The sequence below is a fragment of the Phocoena phocoena genome, chromosome 14 (genome assembly GCF_963924675.1).
Source record: "Phocoena phocoena chromosome 14, mPhoPho1.1, whole genome shotgun sequence".
Lineage (NCBI taxonomy): Eukaryota > Metazoa > Chordata > Mammalia > Artiodactyla > Phocoenidae > Phocoena > Phocoena phocoena.
In genome coordinates this window covers 67,217,367-67,241,317 of record NC_089232.1, presented here as the reverse complement: position 1 = coordinate 67,241,317, position 23,951 = coordinate 67,217,367, and the positions used below count along the sequence as shown (strand labels likewise).

The window sequence follows — 23,951 nt, the reverse complement described above, 5'->3', positions numbered from 1 at the left end:
GGACGACTCAGGGAGGGGCATAGTCTCTGCCCATGGACCATTGGGCAGTGCCTTACATGAAACAGAGCAAGTCCCAGGACATGATCTCCTTTGATGCAACATCCCGTGTGGTCGGTAGGGAAGAGAGGTTACCTCTGTATTAAAGATGCGAGGGCTGAGGGCTCAGAGAGGTTCAGGTCACACAGTCAACAGGGTGGAGCCGAAACTGCCCTGAACTGGGCTTTAAGGATCTGGGTTGGGGGAAGTAGGATCCTAGGAGTTAAAACTGAGTTTCTCGGGAGAGCGTGTCCAAGAAGGGCCGGAGTAGCCATGGGCGCAGCGCACGGTACCCAAGTGAATACGGATGCAGCACACAGATGCCGTGAGGGCACATTTCGGTGCTGGGTTGAGCTGAGCTGGGCTTCATCCTGCTCGTCCCTTATTGGCTGTGTGAGCTGGGGCTGACTGCTTTACCTCTGTCCAAGCCACCGTGTCCTGGTCTGTGAAATCAGCATGACACTCTTGGCCTCACTGGATTGTTAAGAGCACCTACAGTCAGAGGCACATAGTGAGTGCTTCATAGAGGGCTCTGCAGTTATGGAGGGGGCTGCTCCTGGGGGGTGCTGTGGGGTCTTGGGAAATGGCTCTTGTGTTGGGCTTCTCCCGGGACCTTGTCAGGCTGAGAAGTACTGGGCACTGTGAGAGACAGTTCCCTTTTCCTGGGGAAAAGGAAAGTAATATATTTCCAAGGGGAATATGCATCCATCTTGCTATAGTATTAGAACAATCTTTTCTCTCTCTTTCTTTCAAATTGCTTTCTGTTCCTACCAAAGAGGACCCAGTCCTAGCTCCCCCCGGGTCTCTTTGTGTCTTAGCCCCCATCACTCAGGATGCAAGGACCACTGACGTCTCAAATGCTCCATGAGTCTGGTGTGCTGCAGGGACTAAATCTTCCCATGCATTCACCCACGGGCTGGGATTATCTGGGCTCCCTGTCTTTGGCTGCTCAGAGCAAATTAACTGCGCCACTAATCAGTCTGAACAGACAGTCGGTAACCCATGGGTGTGTGTGTGTGTGTGTGTGTGTGTGCGTGCGTGTGCACGTGGTGGGGGAGGTGTGGATGCTGTGGCAAAACCTATACTTAAAACTAGCAGTGCAGAGTGTAGCCAGTGTGCTCAGTGTCATTTCTATCCATCCTGGGCAAAGAAGGACTTGGAACCAGGGTTTCTTCCCCCTATTTGCCACTGAATGCGGCACTTCCTTTGGCAACTCGGGCAGTCATGGTTATGGGTGTAGCCTGCCCAGTACTCAGAGAGAATTTTGTCCAGTATTTCCCAAAGCAGGCTGTGGGATGGAATTCAATCAAACAGGCATGGGAATTCCTGGGTTAAATAGGCTTCTTTATCACAGAAATTATCAGAGTCTTTGCTATACGCTAATGTGTGTTGAGAATCAGTAAGAGAGGAGTCTGCGTGGCTCTGATATTTGCTTGACCAAGGAATTCTTTTGAGCATGTGTGTGAGTGTGTAGCACCTCAGGGTACCAGAGTTCCCTTCAGGGACACTGTTTTGACCAACATCCTACTTTTACATGGGAGAAAAGTCGCCCACTGAAGTGGAATAATTTCTTTGCTTGCAGTTTCTGAGGGGCGATTTCCAAAGGATAATGTATATACTAATAAAAGACAGAATAATATTGATATCTGTTCCTTCCCTAAGTAGCTGCTGCACTTAGAGATGAAGGGTCACAGGACATGGGGGAGGAACTGTTTCACCAAGTGAAAAACAGACTAGGGTTATATTTTAAAATTGACACATATGAGGGTAAGAGGGAAAGATGAAAGGAAGAAGCAAAGAATGCAGACAGGGGACACAAAATATTAAACGTGGCAAAAATCCATTTTGAAAAGTGATGAGATGTGAATGGTGCTGGGCCCTCATATTCCTGGCTCCTGACATGGCCGAGAAAATACCCCTCCACACATTTTGGAGGCGGCATTGGTATTTGGCAAAGTTGAAGCCAAAGATGAAAACCTAAGCATTAGTTGCAATCAGAGGTTCTCACCTCTGTGCTGTTCACCTCTGACATCCAAGAAGCCAACTTGTACTGAGCCTCTTCTCTAGAGCCATTACCTACAGGATTACCATGTTCCAAACAGCTATAGACACTATAGCGGTCAATGACCGCCACCTTGAATAAAGAGATTACTGACTCCTTAATGGTCTTTGTCATTATTGATTGAATCAACTGATATTAAAAGACAGCTACTAGCCTACATCTGGCATATATTAAACCCTCAATAAAAATTTGTTCAATAAAGAGAGCATCTGCAAAGTTATTTTGACATTAAAAGGGTCCTTCCTTCTTGAGGAGGTGGGGTCCTGGGACCAAACGATGTTTTCCTCTGTACCCATGAATTTCATTTCCATGACAGACATGGTTGGCCCAGGTACCCATTCTGTCTTCTGAGTCTGTATATCCATCATTACTTCATGTCCTTCTATCCTGATGGTCCATGGAGCCACTGAGCCCCGGGGATGGCAGGAAGTGAGTACAGAGTGCTCGTGTGACTCTGAGTGCCCAGCCGGGTGCCTGCACACATCAGGTCATCATCAGGTAAGCCCGGAGACTCAAGGACTTCAAACAAATGAATCAGGTGGACTTCAGGCCTTTGAATCCAGTGAGCTCCACAGGCTGGACTCTGCCCACCCTCTCCTCAGGGCGTGTATCTCTCCGGCCCTGATGTCCATCAGCCAGCCCCTCCCTTCTTCATCATGTGTAGGATTTGCTGATATTAGCCCCCTCGGTCCACTTCTAAATCGCGCTCCTTTCTCACAGTCAACCTGACCCCCACTCCACTAAGCTGGACTTGGTGGTTCTGAGAATCATGCAGGACACCTAGCAACCTCCTCCCCACCTCCCCACCCCTTCCACCCACGGCCGGAAGTTGCTGCTACAAACACATTTGCACGGGGTCACTCTGGAGGCTGCGATCCGACGTTTTAAATCACCCATCGTGGGCAGTACCTCAGGAACGACCAGCTCACCTGAGACGAGTGGGTGTGTAAAGGGGTAAGGAGGAGGACTGGGGTGCTACCAAGACCTGGGGGCACGGTTGGCAGGGAGAGCCACACAGAAGAGCAGGGTCAAGGGTTAACGGGCAGATTTGGTGGGGGGGACCCCGACCCTTAGAAGCGGCTCTCCCGAGCGGAGTCGACCTTCTGCTGGCTGTGGGCATCCCTCGGGTGGTGCCTGCAGCTAGAGGTCGGAACTCGGCAACAGGCTCCCGCTCTGAGCCTCCTTGGGGTGGCACTGGGGCTGGAGGTGGTGGGAGATATCAGTGACCTGCTTTTCCTTGCTGGTGCTTCGTTCTTTGAGACAACATTCAAATCCTCTTTTATCATCAAGGGAGAGAGATACCTTTGCCTGCAAGTCCTCGGACTTGCCAAGTGAAGGGTTCCCAGATTCCCTTTACAAGGAGGTCACAATACTTTCTTGTCCTCAAGCCCCAGGAATCTCCAGTGGGAAAGCCAGAGCTATGCCTCTGCCCAAAGTGTGATACCATGTGTTCCCTGTTTGACGTCTGCCAGAGGCACTGCTTCCCAGCACCGCTCGGCCTTGCTGGGTGCTGGTGGGAAAGCCAAGGCTGGTGCCCAGACCTGGCAGAGATGCCTGCATAGCTGGCGGCATTTGCTCTGAACGACCCACCCTCACCTTGGCACTCAGGGCTTCTCGAAGGGGACCATCTGGATAAACAGCACGGCAGGCTGGAGAGAGCATGGAATCAGGATCCACCAGACCTGAGCTCTGGCCCCAGCTCTTTCACTTCCTGTGCACCTCGGCAAGTCACATGACCACCCTGAGCCACTGTCTTCCCGTCTCCAGAATGGGGTGAGATCTGTACCATCTACTTCATAGGGTGGTTGTGAGAAACGTGAGAAGTCCGGGGAGGAGGGTGATAATGCAGACGAGGATTACCGTGAGGTGGGCTAGTTCTCTCTGCCCCTCCCCCAGCCCCCTTCCTCCTGCCAGGTGTGCTTAGGTGCATATACACTCATCTTCTCAAGGCGTTAGAGCGGATTCCTCTTAGATGCCGAGAGAGGCCACCCAGAGGCCTGCGGGAACGGTGTGGAGGCTCCTGAGGATGCAGTTTCTAAACTGAGCCTGAGTGAAGGCGTGGACTGGAGTAGGCGTGACCTTCCGAGGTTTCCGCAACCACTTGGGGTCCCCGTGAGGAGAGTGTTCCCTTCTGGTCTTGCTGTGGAGAGCGGCTGTCGGTCTTTCTCCGCTGTCCTGGGGGTGGGGAGGGTACAAGTCTTCCCCGTGGTTCTCATAGTCCAGTGGCAACCAGAGGAAGTCAGGTCCTAACTCAGGGGTCTGCTCTGCTCCAGTTTCCAGGGTCCGGGCCTCTTGAAGACCTCGGCAGTGACAGGAGTGGACAGCTGGACTCCGGGCTCGCCCAGTGTGCTGTATTTTATAAATGATCTCTGTCCGAGATGTTCTAGCCTAGCCCGAGGAGTTCACGTTGCAGATGCTGAGGTTAGAGGGGGCTGGCTGCCCTAAGCAGGTTGTCTAATGGCCAAGCAGGGCTGGGCGTGGGTGGGTCACTTAGGTTTCTTCACTCCCCCAAGCTCTAGCCCTTTAACCATAACATGTATGCAGCACCTTCCTAAATACCCCAGCACTCTACTTTGATAGTAAAACTACAAGGTCAGGATGTCCACATTTGAGAGATGAGGACAGTGGGGTTCAGAACGGGTGGATGCAGAGTGACCTTCCCCAAGTCAGTTGGTTGAGTGAGTGACACAGCCGGCATGAAAGTCCCCCCACTGTGCTTGTCCCTAGTTTTGGTTTTCCACGATCAGCAGGCCATAAAAATAGATACAGCCTGGAGAAGCTGTTGCACAAGCCTTGCACAAGCTCCCTGGGGCTGGGCTCAGCCATCAGCCACCTTCTGTCCCCTCTCTCCTGCCTTTCCCCCAGATCCGAGCCCACGGGCCGACTCCCTCCGTCCCACTGAGTATGTTGCTTCCCAGGCTGCCCACCCTGGCTCCTTCCTCCCCCTGCTCCGTCTCCTGGCACAGCTACTGGGAAAGGCTGGTTCTCACTCACCGGGCGAGGGCGCGTCTCTCGGAGGAAGGACTTGAGGTCTCCTCCCGCCATGAGCTCCAGCAGGATAAATCGGGGCAGGGCTTGCAGACTCACCCCGATACAGCGCACGATGTTCTGGTGGTTGAACTTGCTGCAGAGCAGAGGGGAGTAACCGAATTTAACTGAGCTGAGTCTGGGAAAACCTTAAGTGGGCAAAGCCGGGTACAGCTTTATGCTTTCAGAAGCCACATTTTGTAAACGCTTTCTGTAAATGTGGGAAGCAGGGCTCCCAGGCTGGGCCTAAGCAGAGGATAACCCGGCTGCAGAGCAGCTGGGAGAACCAGAGGGCAGGTCTGGCGGGAGCTCAGCCTGCTTGAAAGAACTTGCTTGGGGGCGAGGGGGTGAGGAGGAACTTGGGTGAGCAGGTGGGGCGGGGGTGGGGAGAGGAGGGCTTCGAGGCTGGGGCGCGGACTGCTGGCCGGGATTCACGTTTGGGGTTTGGGTTTTCAGAGGAAGGCCTCAGGCGGAAGCTGCAGGAACTGCTTTCCCGAGGGACTGCGTGAGACCTGCCAGGTGACCGTGTGTGGAAGAGAACAAGGAAGTGGGCCGCGGTTCCCACTGTGGACTCCTCATGGGGGCTCTGAGATTCGGGTTTTCTTGTTAACGTGATCCTATTGGGACACGTGAGGCAGCGGGGCCAGGGAACTCCACGTGGGCGCACGCGTGCAGAGGTGACACACCGGGTGGCTGTACACCCAAATATAATGCTGCTTAGTTACTGCCAAGTACGGAGATGGAGCGAGTCGGGTCTCCTTCCATCTACTCTCCTACTTTCCAGGTTTTACTCAATAATCACACACTACATGCTCAGTCAGAAAGTACGTCATTTTTAAAGCGGGAGCTGAGCCTGCTGTTATCCTCCTATGGACCCAGGGCACCACACATGCTGCTCTGGACTCGTTCCACTTCTGTCAAGGGGAGACCTCGGGCTGCCCCAGCCTTCGGGATGTTTGAGGTTCCCCAGTGCACCAGGAGGCCATGAGCCTGGCCAGATCTCAAGGTCCAACATCTGCTGTCAGAGCCCCGGCCACTGAGACTCCCAGTGGGGGGCCCCAGATCCACCAATTGAAGGGTCAGGCCAGCTGGGTGGACCAGGGTGGGCGCCTTCTATCACTTGGAGGCCCATTTCCTTTACATGAGAGCTGAGAGCTGGGGTTGGCGAAGCACCTGGTGGAAGAGATACCTGGAGGAGGATTGTATCTTCTACTGTCAACAACCAGCATGCCCCTTTCTTAAGAAAAGGGGGAAAAGAACCAGTTGGTGACACAGGGATGCGGATTGAAGGTGGAGCGCTATCGATTGGATTCTTTTTCTAAGACAGCCATCTGGGGGCTGGTTCCACTCTGGTAAGCCGTGCTGAGAATTTACAGAGTCTCCTGTTGGAGAGGGAGGGGTATGCTGCAGGGCGATCCTGTCTCCCTCAGAGATGTGCCTGTTAGAAACATCTCGTGTCCCTCACAGGCTTGGGGCAGTGGTGTGGGGTGTCTCCCTGTATCGTTACCTGATGATCAGGGCTTCCATGAGGAAATCCAGTTCGTCCTGTTCGGAACACACCTCAGGCAGCGTCTGGGCACAGAAGGGAGGGTGGGAAGGAGAAGGAGGCTGTGAGCCGCAGAGGTCAGAGGCTTTCAGCAGAGAGCCACACTTACAGAGACCCCTGGCCAAGGTCAGGCCCACAAGGGAGCCGCCTCTTACCTTTACAGCCACTTGCAGGGGGCTCGGGTCGTTGGGCATTCCAGACACCTGACCTTCATACACCTCCCCAAACGCGCCGTGGCCCAGACCCCTGTTCAAAGAGAAGGCGAGATGAGACAGGGGCACATTTAGTGGACGCACATGGGAGCCAGGGGGGTCACGCACACCCTCGAGGGTAATGCCCTCAGTCTGGCTTTGCTCGTCGGTCCTGGGCCTCCATTGCTTTACCTGGCAAGAAAGCTTCCAGGATTCAGGACACTGGCTGGACATTCCTTCTGTGAACACTTACCGAGCCTCTAATATTTGCCAGGGACCTAGAGGGGACTAAGGCTAAGCCTGCCAGGGAGGCTTGTGCTCCCTGGGGCCGGGGGTGAGGGGCATAGACAGCTGGTGGACACCCCCTGGAGTGTGCTTGATGAGTGACAGACACGTGCACAGGGTGCTCTGGGAGCTGGGAGTGGGGAGGGGAGCAAGGCCTGGGGAGGGGCACTTGGGTGGATTTTGAGGAGAGCCCCATTCCTCCCATCTAATCCTCCTCTCATTGTACCAACCCCATGCGTATATGGGGTGTTGAACAAGCAAACACCCCCCCAATGGCCCTGAACCTTCTCTCCCTGGGGGGGCTAGGGGGGCTCCGAGTGGTGGTTCTACTGGCTTCTTGCTGCCGGAGGAATTCGTGGTGCAGGGATGACATCCGGCCCCCTGGAGCTCTCCCTTCCCTGCCTCCCCCACACCCCACCCTGCCCCCCAGGACAGTGATGGGCACTCACCGGATGAGGGTGATGTTTTTCCTGGGCACCTCCTTCAGGTCACTGATGGAGGAGGTTTTGCCGGCAAAACAGTAGTTGGGGTTGTAGTCGGTCATGATGGTGGAGGTGCGGAGCTTGCTCAGCTTGTACTCGGGGCTCTGCAGCTCCATCTGCATGGCTTGCAGCTCCTGGTGCTTCCGGCGGTACACTGCAGACACATGGAGGTCAGCGCAAGGTGGCCCGGGCCAGGCAGCCAGGCCACCTCCTCCAGGAAGCCTTCCTGGATCTCCAGCTCCTCCACAGGGATCTAAATCTTTCTATCACACTTAGTCATACGAACAAAATGATTACAGATGTGAAAGCGTACCTTTAATCGAAAGATGAAAGTAAATGTAAAGCTTAAAATCATATGAATGGAAAACATTTATTGTATCATGCGGGGCAGAGGCACATTAGTTTGGGTCCTCTGAGAAGCAGACCCAAGACAGGATTCAACAGGCAAGGATTTTATTAGGGGAAATGCCTGTGAGAGATAATTGGGAGGGAACCCAGGAAGGCTGGGAAGCCACCATACTGTGTTGAAAGTCTGACCCCATGTGAAGGACAGGGTGAGGGAAGGTGGAGCAAAGACCCTAGATGGCCATTCAGTCTAAAGAAGTTCCAGCAAGGCTCTTGCTAGGTTCTGGATCCAAAGTCGGCCGTCAGAGGAGTCCCATGTCTCCAGGAGGCGGCCTGCCTTAGCAGCTCTGCTCTGCCCAGGTGCTGGGTGAGGGAAGCATGGCAATGGATTTGAGAGTACAGCTGGGGTTCTTGGTCACCTGTGTTTCCTACAGTTGAAGAACCGCCAAGCCACATAGCTGGAGACCGTCACAGAGTGAAAGGTCTCTAAACTGGGTTTAAGCTGGTGCCTGAGTTCTAATTCTGCCTTTGTTACTTACAAGCTGTGACACTGACAAGCGACAAGTGACCTCTTTGGATCTCAGTCTCCTTCTCTGTAAGCAGGGACAATAACTCCTGCCCTGTCTCTTAAAGCCCCACTCCCCGTCCCCTAGGTTTGTGATAATGAAATGAATTCACCAACATAAAATGGTTTTGGAGGGAATTCCCTGGCGGTCCAGTGGTTAGGACATGGTGCTCTCACTGCCGGGGTGTGGGTTCAATCCCTGATCAGGGAACTAAGATCCCACAAGCTGTGCACTGCCACGAAAATAAACAAATAAAGGAAGGAAGGAAGGAAGGAAGAAAGAAAGGAGGAAAGAAAGGAAAGAAATGGTTTTGGAAAGTTCTAAACAGCTTTCCCAGTACAAGTGACCACTATCACTGTTACTACTATGTGTGAGAACATTCTATATATAAGGCAGACTCCATGGCAGGTGATTCACAGGGCGGGGCCGGGGCAAGTGAGTCAACTCCTGTGCGCTCAGTTCCTCCGCTGTGAAATATGCCAACCGTGATCATAGGGTTCTTTGAGGGTCTGGTGAACTAAAATGTGTCAGTCACCCACCGTGTGGTAAGCGTCCAACCAGTTAGCTCCCGTCATCCTGCCCTTTACAGGATGGCATCGTGGGGATCACATTAGCTGCCACCTCCCTGTCCCCGCCAGATTCCCTGCCCTCGAGCGGCTGGCCTGAAAGTGCTGTCCGGAGCTGAGCCTTTCCTTCTGCTTCCCCTCAGGTCCCTGCCCACCTGTCCCGGGCATTTCCAGCAGGAAGAGCCTGGCTGGACCATGCAGGGCCCTCTGCGACCTGCAGGTCAGCACCCCTTGGCTCACTGGCCTAATTGGAAACACTCAGAAACCAGCTCTGCATTCTCTGCATGGAGTGGGGAAGGGCGGGCTGGAGGCGTGACACAGGAAGTTAGCCAGACTAGAAGAAGCCCAGGTCTGATGAGAGCTGAAAGGGAGGCCTGGGGTGGGGCTGACCTTTAGCGCTCTGAAGAGTGCCCCCTCCTTGAGCAACCAGGAGGCTACGCACAGGGCTGAGGTTCAGAATCATGGGCTCCTAGGAACCAGGGATGTGCAGGGGGGTGGAGTGAGGGGGCCTTCTGTTTTGGCTTGGTGCGGGCTGCCCTCATCACTACCCACCCAGAGTGAAACCTCAGCATCCATGGCACAGCCTGAGATGCTATCCCGTTCTGCCAGATCTGCCTTCTCTGCCCCGCTTTGGAAGTGCTGGGGCTCTGGGACACTCACCGATCATGATGCCGGAGAAAGCCAGGACGAGGGCGGCCACGAGGGCAGAGGTCACGACGGACAGGATCAGCGAGAGTGGCAGGTGGGGCTCCGGGGTGGGCGACACTGGAAGACAGGTCCCCACGGGGCACCAATGACCACACGGATTCTCCTCTGAGCTGGCCCCAAGTCAGAAAGACCCTCCCCGGCCTTGGACACCTGGACCACCATCCTTTTCAGAGGACCAGGGCATGAAGCAGGTTTGTCCTGGTTTTACAACTTTCAACAGTAGCTTTCGTGGGGAGGGAATATGTGAAAGGGATAAATATCAAAATCTGGACATTGATCCAAAACATCAAATGTGCATGACAGGATGAGGATGAAAGGTGAGCCAGCAGCGGCTGTAGAAGAGATTCAGGCGCCTTAGATGACTACAAGCTCGGTACGACCCAGCGACAGAGTGTCCTGGTCAGTTAGACTGTAGAGGCTGAATTGATTCTCTGTCCATGAGCGCACCGGGCCCAGCGCATGGGAGGGAGGGCCCGGGTGCACGCTGGCATCGACCACACCAAGGCACCGTGCCTGGGCCTGGACACTGCATTTCAAAAGGGACGTTGACAACTGGAACACCAGGATGGGAAGGAGGCATAAACCTGTGTCCCATATGAATGGATGGAAATAAACGGGTTATTTAATGTGGAGAAGACTTGAGGAGGAGGACGGCAGCGCTGTATTCAGATGCCATGCCTGAAGGGCCACTGTGAGCAGGGAGCCCAGGAGTGGAAGCTGGAAGGAATGGGTCTGGCGCTGTGACTCCCCGATGGGACGCTGTGCCTTAAGAGTACTGAGGTCCCTGGCGCTGGGGTGTCCAGTGGAGATGGGCCGGTCCCCTGGTGGGGATGTGGGGGTCACATCCGGGATTAGGGGTGGGACTAGGTGACTTGCGACTCCTTCCTGGGCCGTGACCCACCTTTCACACACAGGTCCCTCTACCCATCAGCAGAGCACTGATGCTGGAGGCAGACAGGGGTGTCAGGAAGTTTACAAAACTGCATCTGAGGTGTCCCAGAACCAAAGAAACCAGCTGTGGCTCAAGCTCTGGGCTCCCTCCCCCACCCCCTTACCTATGCAGGAGACGCCGTCCTCGGCCAGCACTGTCCCGTGGTCACAGAAGCAGATGACCCTGTGGCTCTCGGGGTCCAGGTGGCACTCATCTACCTCACAGTGGCTGCAGTTCAGGTAATGCTTAATATTCACTTCCCCGTGGCCCTCCATCACTGGTGAGAAGGAGGGAGGGTCAGCCTCGGGCGGAAGCCGCCCTGCACCCCACCCCCAGGCTCTGCACTCTGTCTCCAGCTGGTCAGGGTGGGTTTTCTGGTTCCTGCTCCTACGTCCCATTGCCGCTGGGAGCGCTGCCTGTGCAGGAAAGTCCACAGCGCATCTGGTGAGGGGAACTCAGACAGAGGACAGGCAGGCAAGTGGGAGGGTCCACACGAGGGTCACTTAGGTTGGTACAGGTACCGGGCCTATTACTGTTGCATTTTCTAGGGCTGGCCAGTCTTCTCCTTCTATGTCCAAATCAGGCCACGCATCCTGATTTCCAGGAAACTTGGTGAGATGACCACTAAGTAGACTTGCCTGCAAGGGACCCACGATCACACCTTTGTGTCCTGGACTCACATCAGTAGCCCTGGAATTTTAGCTGGGAGGGAGAACTGGCTTAAGGAAGCTGGTTCTGCCACCTGGCAGAGGGGGTACCTTTTAAAGCCGGGGTGTACAGGATGCCCAGTGGATTGATGAAGGAAACCCCATCCTCCCCGTCCATCTCGGGGTCATTGTTTGAGGCTGCATTGCCACCTGTGGCAAACCAGAGGAGAGTTTAACGCAGAGAGGTGGGTGCCCAAGTCTGGACACACGTGCGCATCAGCAGGGCAAGCAGCGGGGTCAGGGAGGGGCCTCGAGGGCGGGGTGGTGGGGAGGGAAAGGAGGCTCAGGGCACAGGGGCTGCACTTGGGACTCGGCTCAGTAGAAGCCTGGTGTGTGGGCCACTTTCTCCTCCAGGTCCTGGCCAGCTCCCGCTGGGGGGTCTCCACCACTCTGCTGGGCCCCCCCAGGAAGCAGTCCGTGTTAGCAAGAGTCGGAAGAGTTCTAGTCTCCCCGGGCTGGGTTGGCCCCTTGGCCCCTCTTCCAGGACTGGCCGGGCAGTAGCACCGAGGAGTGGCTGTCCTGTCCCATCCGGTCAGGGTTGGGGCAGCGGGGATGGGCCCCTGTGCCTCTAGGCTCCTGTCCCTCCTTTCAGTGGGGGTTGGGTTATCTTTGGGCTCCTCCCCTTGGGCTCCTCCCACCCACCCTCGGCTTGGAAAAGAAGAACATCTGGTCAACACAAGCATCTCACACACAGCGTAAAGCAAAACACGGACAGCACATCACAGCGCGTGCATGCATTGTGTCCTATTCTGTGGGGATGCTTCTCAGCTTCAGAAGGCTCTTCTGCTCTGCTCTGAAACCCAGAGGAGAGAAGGGGCCAGGGGCCTGCTGCTTGCTGAAAGGCTGGGCTGGAACTGCCCGCAGCTGCCCTCAGGACAAGCACCCATCAGCAGGGGGAATGGCGCCCTTCTGGAAGCTGGCGGGCTGGGGCAGGAAAGGGAGTGTGGGGAGTCCGTGAGGCCAGAAGCTGCACACCAGGCCCTCAGGGAGCGGGCTTGGCAAGGACTCGGGCCTGGCCATCCGAAGGGAGGCACGGGGTAGAGGAGTCTGGCCTCCAAGGCTCTCAGGCCAGTGCGTCCTTGGGGGAGGCCCAGAGAAGAGGCTGGGAAGCCAAAGCCCCTTTATCTTTGGCTTTGGGGGAGATCAAGAATCATACGGGATCTTGATGCTGTCCTATCGAAACCTCGAGGCAGGATGCTGGCTCGGAAGCCAACACCCTGCCTCTGGCTCGTGTGGTGGGGCTGGGAGGAAGGCGTGCACGGTCACATTACAGTCCACACTGGGGGTGGGCCGGGGGCGTGCAGGCAGGGGCCGGGGGGCGGACAGGGAGGTGAGGTGCCTAGGACTAAGTGGGGAGGGCAGTGACACCTTGAACGCGAATCATCTTTACCTATATATCCTCCGCCTCCTCCACCTGAGGAGCACCCCCCTCCACCCCCTCCGAAACCCCCTCTGGTCTCCCACCCCCACTTCTTCACGGCCTGGGGGCAGGAATGTCCTCCGGTGGCACCTTCCAGCAAAGACTTTCCAGACCAGAGCAAGGAAGTGTTATCATTCCAGCCACCTCCGCCACCTGTGGGAAGAGACGGAGAAACGCCTAGGTGAGGGTGCTGGCTGGGTTCGGGCAGCTGCTGGGCCTGGCAAAGGAAGCGGGGCTCTGTGTCTTAGAGGGGTGCTTGCCCCTGTCCAGTGCCCAGGGGCCCTGTCCTCAGTGGGGCCTGGGGCCTTCAGAGTCCACGGCCGAGCGTGCCCTTTGCCCGAGGGAGAGCTGCTCTGGCCACAGTCGTGCATGTCCCGATGGGAGCCCCTCGTGCCCCAGCTTCTTGTCAGGCCTCTGGCTCAAGAGCCCTGCAGTGTGCTCGGTGAGGGACGGGGGAGGTGGAGGGGACAGGCTGCACAACTGCTAAACTCTGCCTCTGCCTTCCCTCTATGCCTGCCAACTCCTGAAGCGCCCGGCCTGCGTTTCATTAACTGCTTCCCATCTCAAAGAACCGGGACCAACTGTCAAAACCCTGCTGAGGTCACGGCAGTGAAATTCCTAGCAGGAGCCCTGGATTAAGGCACCAAATAACCCAAAGTGCTTTAATTGTCTGCTAGGCAAGAACTTCCCCGGTCTGAGACTTGTTTTCCTCACCTGTCACTTGGAGATAATGAGACACCTCATGGGGTGGATGTTAGGATCAAAGAAGACAGGGTGTGTATGAAATATTTTACAAACCGCCAAGTGGAGGGATCGTTGGTCGTTTGTGAGTCAGGACACACACGGGCAGAAGGCCTCACGCTCTGAAGCTCAGGCAGTGTCTTGCCTGCCTGCTTCTAAGGAGCTGCTCCGAGGTCAAGAGCAAAGAGAGCTGTGGGCGGAGGTGGTGATGCTCTGGCTACAGTGGCGGCAGCTGGAGCTGTGCTTCCCAACGCCTGGGCCTGCTCTGAACTCTTGCAAACGAAATGCTCTTTACAGAGCTACGTTGAACGTAACTGTATCTTAAGGCCACAGGCAGACCACAGTACATCTCTCCTGAGGCCCTGGAAATTCCAGGACGCCCACCTTGTCTCCCCATATCGTTTTGTGTGGCATTTCAAGAGGCAGTTTACTCCAGAAGACCCCAAAGCCCTTTCTGCTCCAGCAGACGCTGGCAGGTGGGAACCAGGAGAAACAGCTGTGCATGTGTCCGCTGGAACCGTAAGGGTTAACCTGCCCGGAAGGGTCCCCTGGGAGAACTTGTGGCCAAGGTTCTTCTGGACCCAGAAGGGGCAGCAGAGGGACGTCTAGGTGGGGAAAGCTGCAGACAGGGATGACTATGGTGCTAGAAAGAGGGAGACAGGTTTCAGGAAATGAGGCTGAGGTCAGGAAGAAGCTTGGGTCTGGAACAGAGACAAGCAGAGCTGAAATGAGGTCCTGGACAAGTCGTGAGGACCTTCTGTCAGCTTCGGAAGCTACAGGACTCCAAGTGTTTGGCCTCCCTTTGCCAGCCAGAGGGTGGGTATGGGGCCAGTCAAGGTGGTTGATGTCACGTGGTGGAGCGAAGGCCCCTCAGTACCGTTAGCCGGAAGTGGGCTCTGCTGGCTATTCGGGGCCGCGAGCTTAGTGAGTAAGTTAGGATGAGATGGGCCTGATACCAGGTCTGCCCTCCTGCCCGGAGCACCCTACCCTTGCGTCCTGCACAGTCCCCAGCTAAGTTGGTTTCCGACCCCCACTCTATCTTGCAGCCTTCAAGCAAATGTGTGGAAAAGAAAACGATGGGCGTAAAAATAAAAACAGCAACAACAGTGTTTTAAAAAACGGATTAAGTACGAAACAGTTTGGCCATCTTGAGAAAAAAAATCCACCAACTTTCAATGAGCTCGTTGACTCTTCTGTAAAATGAAATGATATGTTTGGAAAACCCTACAGGACTGTTTTGAAAAGCACATGTATAATAGATGTGGAAGTGCTTTGTAATTTATTACATGCTGGACGGATGTAAGGGGCACTGTGTCACTGCGGTAATTCCTCGCTGTGACCGCTTCTCCTCTTTCTTCTAGCTCTCTCTCAATTGAAGAGAAAGTCTGAGTGTTTATTTTAATTAATCTCAAATCTTAAATGCCTTCAAAAATCCTCCCTCGATCTGACTGTGGAAAAAAGAAAATACAAAGAGGAATGGCTGACTTCGGAGGAATCAGAGAATTCACATCCCCTTTGGTGTCTGCCCTCGATTTCTGCGTTGCCGGCTCTCATTAAGGAGACAGAGAGCCCAACCATGGAGATTCCAGAAAGAGATTTTCCAGCAAGGAGATGTGTGCACTGGCAGCCCGGGGCCCGGAAGCACAGAAAAGCCACAGGGGCCCGGGGGCCTGACTCTGCCCAGATTCCTTTCACCTGCTCTCATCCAGTTGCATTTGGTAAAACCCGGGGACGGTTGGGTTGGCGGCCAGACTGCTGCCGCCTGCCTCATTTTCTCAGTGACCTTCTGCAAATCCAAACCCCTTGCTGGCAAGGGGGCCTCTGGGTCCCCAGCGTGTGGCCTGCCCTTCCTCTCTTGATCCCGGTACCAGTATCCAGAGCTCCCAGCATCTCAAGGGCCAGCGACTAAGGTGCCCACAGGTGTGTGATGGCGCCCGGCCGAGCTGAAGCTCACACAGTCCCGGGAGAATGTTCTGGGAGAGGGTGGGCTTGCAGCGGTTTACCTGCGGCTCCGGAATTGCCATTCAGCCCTAGAACTGAAGAGTTATTCTCCAGTCTCTCTGGGTGGAACGTGTCTGTCTTGGCTCCGTAGGCCCTGCCGCCACCGCCGGCCGCAATGATCAGGGGCACTGGCACTCCATCCTTCATCTGCCCAGGGGAGACATTCAGAGATTGAGAAGCCGAGTGGGGTTCCCACTCTGGAGACCCCTGAGCAATTTAAAGGTGGCCGAGTGTTTGCTGGGCAGTGGGTGACATCTCAGTGGTCTGAGGGCCCTGATCTCATGTTACAACAACCCATCAGCTCTTCCATCCCCTCCAGCCCCGGGCTCGTGTATTAGTCCAGGTTCAGTACGTGAAGCAAAAGCACTAGGAGATAGAAATGTTTCTGAATACGAGGAGGCTGTTTCTACAGCCCCTTTCCTGAAGTTCCTCTCTAGCCTCAGGGGTCTGGCAGCTGGTGTGCAGAAGCAGGTCTCTCTCCTCTCCTTCCTCTCTCCTTCCTCTGCGCACTCAGGGGTCTCTGCTCTGATCCCCACAACTTCAAGATTAAGCCCTCAGCATCACCGTCCCTGCAGGAAGACCCAGCAGGAAACCTTTGCCTATTTTCGATGACATCAGAAAAGTCCACCTTAGGACAGAGGAGGGCACAGTGGGACCCTCTGGGACTCTGAAGCAGGATGGCAAAGGTCTGCGTGGTGAAATCCAGCTGGCATATCAACATGAGAAGGGCCTGTCCTTTCCTGGACGGACAGGGAACCTTATATTCCCTCTGGGCCTCGGTTTCCTCAACTTTAAATGGGGCTAAGAGCACCCGAGGTGCTTCATTCCCAGGTCTGTCCTGAGGATCCAACACCAGGACACAGAGAAGGCGCTGCCCTGGGGAAGCTGGCACCCAGACCTCACCTTAAATACGTAGGTGGCTCCGCCCCCTCCGCCGCCCCCTCCTGCCCACTCGTGCACACTTTTGTTCACGTGGATTTCTTCTTCTATCACGTTGTTCTCTCCAATGCAGACTTTCTGGATTAGTTGGTTTGTCTGGAGAAACAAAAAGCACCTCAGGTTTGTGTCCAGGGTTCTCTACCTCCCAGCACACAGACCTTCTATGTTTAAAGACAGGGTCTGACGATCTCTCAAATAGTTTGCCATTGAATTGAGGAGACAAAAACTACACACAGATAACCGTCACTCTGGGCAGTATTGGAGAAGGACCACAGGGACCACAGGGACAGCTTAGAAGAAAATGCATGGGAAGTTGAGGAGGGACAGTGAGGCTTTGTTGCTGGACTGGTGATCAGGGAGGACTGCCTGGGGGAGGTGGCATTCACTTGGGCCTTGAAGGATAGGGAGATTTTTAAACACTGAGAATGGGAGAAAATTAGGACATTACAGGGGAGGAGATCGGCATGAGCCCAGAGGGAAGGAGGTGAGCGTGGTATTCGGGGGGAAAAGTATAAGGAGTCTCTCTGGCTCGGAAAAGTCCATCTGAGGACAGAGAGGTGGTCCAGGAGGACCTGTTAGGATCCTTTGGATTCTGAAGAGGGGGTGATAAAGGCCCCATGGGGTAAGACAGTGCTGGTGGGAGTGTAAATGGGAGTGGGTAGAGGGAACCTAACTGGACAGTCAGATCCTGGACAGAGGCCTTGAATACAAACAGAGAAGGAGCTGGACTTCATTCTCTAAGCAGCGAGGAGCCACTGAGGTTTTTTGAGAAGTTGCAGTTTGAAGTATCTTGTAAAGAGAAGAAAACAGTGGGAGGCCAAACTCGGATTTTATTCCACCTGGTGTGGGCCCAGGCATCTGGGAGTCTCTGGGGACATGCTGGAAATTCCTGTGACCCAGAAGCCTGGAATCCCTGAATAAAGAGGGCAGCATTTCAAGAACAGCCACCTGCTTGTCGGTCACAGCAGCTGAGACGAACTCTCCACGCGTTGGCCTGACCTTGGAGGAAAATGACTGCTTTCGCTTAACAGAAAAAAGGCCAACAAAACATCAAACTTTCATCGAATGTTGCTGTGTAACCAGCCAGTGGACATGGCAATTCATCTTGAGCCACTCCTTATGCTAAAGCACTCAGGGGTGCCGGGAATGAGTACTAGAGAAATTTCCAGATAAATAGCTGAGATGCAATTTGTTTTATGGCATTTTGGATTTAATGATGGAGATAATTTGATATGTTTTAGAGAGGGTTTAGTGTGGGTGGAAGCGTCTGAACTGCTACTGTGGACAGCTGACATTCTCCTGTGTATGTGCAGTGCCATCCAGGGCCGGGGCGGGGGCCGAGTGGCATGGAGTCTGCTGGAAGGAAACCCTGCCATCCGCTGCCTGGGGAGGGCCTGAGATGCAAGGGGCATGCTCTGAGGGCAGAGCCTGGGACGGGGCATGGAAACGTGTGCTGCCAGCTAGGCAGAGCAGGGCACAGAAGACAGTGTCCAGTCTCACTTCCTGACTGGAGCTTTGCTGGGCCATCTGTCTGGATCTGTCCTCCTCTATTAACTGGAGAGCTGTGGGACAGCCCCGGTGGCCCAGTGGTTAAGAATCGGCCTTCCAATGCAGGGGACGCGGGTTCGAGCCCTGGTCGGGGAACTAAGATCCCACATGGCACAGGGCAACTAAGCCCGCGCGCCACAACTAGAGAGAAGCCCACGCGTCGCCACGAAAGATCCCACGTGCCGCAACTAAGACCCGATGCAGCCAAAAAGTCTAAATAAATAACTAAAAAAAATTGGGGAGCTGCCCAGTGCGAACCAGTGGTGCTAAGAAGGTCCATCCCCTCCGACCACGCTCCCTTTCCTCCTCTCCTCTGCCTGGCAGCTGTGGGGCCCCCACCCCTTGGGGATGCCCTCTTCCCTTGAACGGAACTTGCCGATGGCCGGAGATTGCTGGAGGGAGCAGTTGGGCTGCAGGATGGCCTTTGTCTAACTAGAGCCCAGCGTCAGCGCATTCCCTGCTGCCCCGGCTGCTCAGGTGTTTCCTTTGAATGGGGTGGGGGGAGGGGAACAGTTGATTCGCTTCTCAGTCTGCATCTTGCTGGGTCCACAGCTGCATTTGGAGGAGCTGATCACTTTTTCACGATTCGCTTTCTTGACCTGACTTCTGGAGTCTCCTCCTACATCCCTGGCTCCCCCCTCCCCGCCTCCTTTGTTGGTTCCTCTTTCCTCCATTTCTAAATGTTGGGGGTCTGCAGGGTTCAGCCCGTGGTCCTCTCCATCTACACCACTCCCTAGACAATCTCAACCTGTCTCAGTTTATGCTGACCTCTCCTGGATTTGCAACTCCTTTCCAGACCTCTCTCCTGAACTCCAGTGGCCTGTCTTCCTTGTCCACAAGCAGCCTCCACTTGGCCATCTACCAGATCAGTTGAGCTCAGTGAACCTGCTCCTTCCGCAGCGGGCCCCAGCTCTCGGGAAGGCAGCTCCCTCCTTCCAGTGGCTCGGGCACAATTCTTGGATTTTATATTCTAAATACACCCAGAATTCAGCCGCTTTTCACCACCTTCACTGTTACTGTCTTTATCCAAGCCACCATCATCTTGCCTGGATTAATGCAACAGCCATTAGATTCATTGCCCCCGACTCCTCCCTTGGGCCCAGGTGGTCTGCTCTCCACATTGTAGCCAGAGGAGCTAATATGCAAATCGCTTCAGGTCACTATTCTGCTCAAAACCGTCCTATGGCTTCAGTATGTTCTTCTGATGGCCTGACCCGGTCCCCATCACCCCTCCCTCATCTCTCACCTACTCTCCCTCCTGTTCCACCCACTCATCCTGGCTGTTCCTTGAGCACACCAGGCACTCTCCCGCCTGGGGACTCAGCCTCTGCTCTGCCCGAGTCCCCACTTATTTTCCTGGTTCAGTCCCTCAGCTCTTTCAGGACTCTGCTCAGCTGTCTTTTTCTCGGTAGGCTTCCCTTCACCACTCTACGATTGCAACCTGCCTCTGAACTCCAGCACACCTGACTCCCCTTCACCCTACTTCTATGCACCCTAACCCTGTCTCTTTTGGGTGTCCTGAGGAACTTACGTTTACTGGTTATTGTCTGTTTGTCCCTCTTCCCCTGGAGTCAATGTAAGCTCCATGAGAGCAAAGGATCTTCCTTTTGTTCACGAATATCTCCCCAGTTTCTAGAACAGTGACTGGCGTGTGGTAGGTACTCAATACATATTTGCTGAATACATTTGAAAGACTTGGGAACTGGGTGGGTGTGGGCTGGCCCTTCACAATACTTGCCTTGTGAGTGATGGTTGTGGTGGAAGCTAACATTTAGACCCATGGTTTTGCTCACCTGGGGATGTTTGGAAATGTCTGGAGGCATTTTTATTGTCATTTCTGAGGGATGCTACTGGCATCTGGGGGGTAGAGGCCAGGGATGCTGCTAAACAGCCTACAGTGTACAGGACGGGGGCTGAGGGGTGTGTGTGTGTGTGTGTGTGTGTATGGGGGGGTGGTTCCAGCAGCTGGAGCCCATTCCAGGCTTGGGTTGGCCAGGCACACGGGAAGAGCCACTCCACGCAGAAATGCAGTAGAACCAGCAGAGCTGCCAAAGCCTGCGAGTTTAATTCTTGGGGTCCACTTCGTTCTCTAGTGAAGTCCATTTTTCGGCCTAGGGAGGACTGGAGATTGAGGTAGTGCCTGTAAAAGGTCTTTCTCCCTTTCTCAAATGACTCCTGAGGGGCAGAGGTGTGGAGCAACTGGGAAGAGCAATTCTTTTCCCCACGCCCATGCTATGCCCGACCCGACCAGCAGAGGGGGGGCTGCTCTCTGTCCCTGGCTTCTTTGGAACTTCCCTGGCACATCCAAGGTTTGAGAGCAAGTAGGTTGATTAATAAAATGATAAAATGCAGCAGTCCAGAGGAACAAGTAGATTACAATTGAATTAAAAAAGAAGGACTCAGTCCTGTGAAAAGACGTAATTGATGACAATCCAATCAAGTAAAAGTTCCTTGTGGAAGTCAATGCAATCTTTCTGCTTAGATGGAAGAATTACATTAGCACTCAATAAATTCCTGTGAAAATTACAGCGGCTTGTAATGTAATGACTTAACACTTAACAGTCAGGTTGGAAAGTCCTGATTATAGTTGCTACATAAAAGAGTCCAGACATTTCTCACGCACAAAGTTGCACGTGCACAGCTTACTCCTGTTGCTTGGTTTTCAGCCTCTAAGGTGGGGTTGGGGGTAGGGCACATACTTTACTCCTGGCTCCCAGCCTGGGGCCTGGCTCTTAGGAGCCTTGAGGTTATTCTGTGGAATTGAACTGCTTTCTCATAGCTCTTGTTCCCACACCTGTCTTCCAACTCTGCTCTTGAATAAGTTTCTGGGGAAGGAGCCCTGGGTCCTGAGACCTAGAACCCAAATCCCTGCCCCGGTCCCACCTAGTGCAGAACCTCACCCTCAAGTGAGGGCATGGCCTGGCCCAATGCGGAGAACCCCCTGCAGAGTGCTGAGTTCCCATCAAGACAGCCAGCACCACCAGGGTCCTGCGTCCCCCAGCACAGGCAAGAGGCATGGCTGCTGCTTTATTAGTCCCCACTGTCTCCCCTTCCTGGTCATTTTAGACCACTACTGGCTTTCTTAAGTACTGCTGTTGGAGCGCTCCCTGTTTGACAGCTGGACACCCCCAGTGGGGTCAGGAACCAGAATGAAGGGTTGTCTCTGGGGCTGCAGAGGGTGACAGTCTGGCTTGTCAAGTGATGTGTTATAAGTGGAAAGGGAAAAAGGCTGTAGAAACTGAGCCCCAAGCAAGTTTGGGGCAGCAAAGATAGGAGCCAGAGTCTCTGTGCTGCATTATGAGTGACTCTGGACAAGTCCCTTCACTTCTGTGGTCTCCATGTTCTCATCTGTGAAATGGCGGTAGTGGATTACATGGTCTTTCAGCTCTGAGTCTGTGTTTAAAACACTTAAAAAATTTAATCACACAAATAATAAATAATATGTGACTGCATTATTTTTGTAACAATATCAGACATTAATGACAAAGCACCCTCAACTCCAGTCCCCTCTCCAGAATCAACCACTGTTATCTGTATCTTTCAGAACTTTTTCTATGGTTTTATATACATATATGTGGCTATGAGTCTGTGATTTTGAGCTGAACAAGACATGTTTAGTCTGGTATTTTCCTGTTTATGATAATATGGCTAAAGACAATGGTGCCCTTGCAAGAAAGCTTAGGCAGTGGGCTTCAACTCGCACTTGTGCTAAGAGGAACCACCATTTGCCCATTTTAGCAGAATTCAGCTCTTCAGTTTTAAAGATTGCTCATAAAACCCATGCCTCAGCCTCGGTGCCTGTAGGGATGTGCGACCCCCAAAGCCACACCACCCACCTTCTCATGCACCCAAATGGCCCTGGAAAGGGAGGAGCGTTTGCAGGCAGAACAAAGGGTGAGTCCCGCCATCTTTGAACGTGAGGTCTCCAAAGGCGTGTGTGCAGTGTTTGTGTCCTCTGAGGGACCTGCCTGGGTCCTGGTGAGTGTGGAGGAGAAACCCCCGCTCTGGGCACTTACACTGGGGCAGGCATCTTCCCCCTGCTGCCCGACCAGGATGTACAGCACGTCGTCCTTCTCCAGGTTGAAGATGCCCAGCACAGACACGCCGTGGGATCGCATCATCGTGTTTTTCCCGCCTTTCCCGCCAGCGGCTCCGTAGCCTGATATGCTGCAACAGGACAGAGCGCATGGGCTCCTGCCACGGTATGAAGACTGACTCCCCTCCTGCCAACCCAGCGGCTCCTAACAGGCCGAGTGCACCACCCTCGTGCTGGAGGTCTCTCCCCTGCATCAGCCCATGAGGTCAGCAAGGAGGGTCCTCTCTCCGCTGTCAGGAGAGGGAGGTCAAGTTCAGAGAGGGGCAGGGAGATGCCTCATTCACAGAGCTAGGAAGGTAAAGAACTAGTAAGGGGTAGAAGAGAGGAAGAGAGGGAGAAGGGGGGCAGGGAGAGAGAGAGAGAGAAGAGATGAAGACAGGGGGAGTCTGTATTAATGTGGGCTGTTGGGGTGATGGTGTCCTGAATACCTGGGGTTTCCTGTTATGGACTTCTCTCCCTGTCCAAGAGCAAAGGACTCATGTGGTCAACCTTAGACAAGTAATTGAACTTTCCAGTTCCTCATCTGTAAAATGGGGATAAGAAAAACCTACCTTCTAGCCCATGTGTGTGGCGAAGATTAAAGAAATGAAGTGTTGCAAGTCTCAGGATTGTGGCTGGCACGTAAGAAGCACCCGCTCAGTATTTATTATTATTCTTACTGGTTGAAGGAGCAGTAACTGACTTGGTACAATGTTTTAAAGTCTCCCCACGGGGTCCAGACACAAGGAGTCCCACATGGAATGATTGAGGAGAGCGGTGTTTACGAGCACAGACTGTTTATTCGCATCCCGCCAGCAACTCCTTCTGGAGCAATGTGTGTGCGGACAAAAAACAACCAATCATGACGAAAATAAAACCAGCAAGTGGGGATGCGGGAGTATTTCTGCTGCCTCTTAGGTTGTTGAGATGAAGTCAAGCAGGGATGGGGGAGAAAGGACCCAACTGATGAACCGTATCAGAAGAGCGGTGTGCCCTGAAGACAGCTCGCGTGCCGGATATACACGCCTCCCCATAGACCGGCTGCCAGGGAGAGGAACTTGGGGGGCTTTCAAGTCCCTGCGTATTCAATCCAAGGTCCTTGAAGAAAAGCTTCCGGGGAGAGCTGTAAGACGGTTTTGCACACGTGTGCACATGGCGGCTTCTCCACCTATACTTCTAGGAAACGTCCTGTGTTCCAAGCATGGGAGGGGCCTCCTGGAGGCCTTCCTAAGGCTGATCCTGGGCCTGTTCTGCAGAGACAAGCCTGGAGGGCCAGCTGATGGCTAACGTGGCAGGTGAGGACCTGAGGTCTCTGTAGAGAGCGAAGAATTGAGCCCACTGTCCTGTCTCCGGGGCCCGGCACCGATGGGAGATCATTGCAAACTGGTGTAAGGCCACGTGCCTAAGACGAGGTGGGAGACGGGCTCCAGGCCCTCGGGGGGCTTCCAAAGAAATTGGGGAGACAGAGTTATGACATCTCCCTGTGGGGGTGGTTATATCGGGGAGGCAAAGCGGAGGCACCAAAGGGCTCTGGGGTTCCATCTGAGGAGTGGACCTCTCAGAGTCCCAGATCCTTCCCTCGTCAAAGAGGGACCATTCTTTCCTTTCCGAACTCACAGGGCCATGGGAAGGTTCAACATCTGAAGGAGATAATGGGTGAAAGCCCCGAGAAAGTGGCAGGTCTCGGCACAAATCAGGGCCATCAGGTACTCGGGGCCCGGGAAAGAGGCGGAGGACTGCGACAGACATTGAGGCAGTGGTGCTGGAGGCCTTGG

The 23,951-nt window shown here is 54.2% G+C and overlaps 1 protein-coding gene across 1 annotated transcript in view; it reads right to left on the bottom strand.

The window, feature by feature from the left end:
- The window catches only part of ALK (ALK receptor tyrosine kinase), a 746,244-nt gene that overhangs the window by 26,422 nt on the left and 695,871 nt on the right, over positions 1-23,951 (bottom strand). The window contains exons 14-24 of the mRNA XM_065890834.1: positions 22,118-22,268; positions 16,518-16,649; positions 15,617-15,761; positions 12,843-13,025; positions 11,504-11,602; positions 10,870-11,022; positions 9,767-9,871; positions 7,597-7,783; positions 6,827-6,917; positions 6,633-6,697; positions 5,093-5,222 (exon numbers count right to left, since the gene is read on the bottom strand). Of these exons, the coding sequence (XP_065746906.1) occupies positions 5,093-5,222; positions 6,633-6,697; positions 6,827-6,917; positions 7,597-7,783; positions 9,767-9,871; positions 10,870-11,022; positions 11,504-11,602; positions 12,843-13,025; positions 15,617-15,761; positions 16,518-16,649; positions 22,118-22,268 (1,441 nt within the window). The remainder of the gene's footprint in view (positions 1-5,092; positions 5,223-6,632; positions 6,698-6,826; positions 6,918-7,596; positions 7,784-9,766; positions 9,872-10,869; positions 11,023-11,503; positions 11,603-12,842; positions 13,026-15,616; positions 15,762-16,517; positions 16,650-22,117; positions 22,269-23,951) is intronic.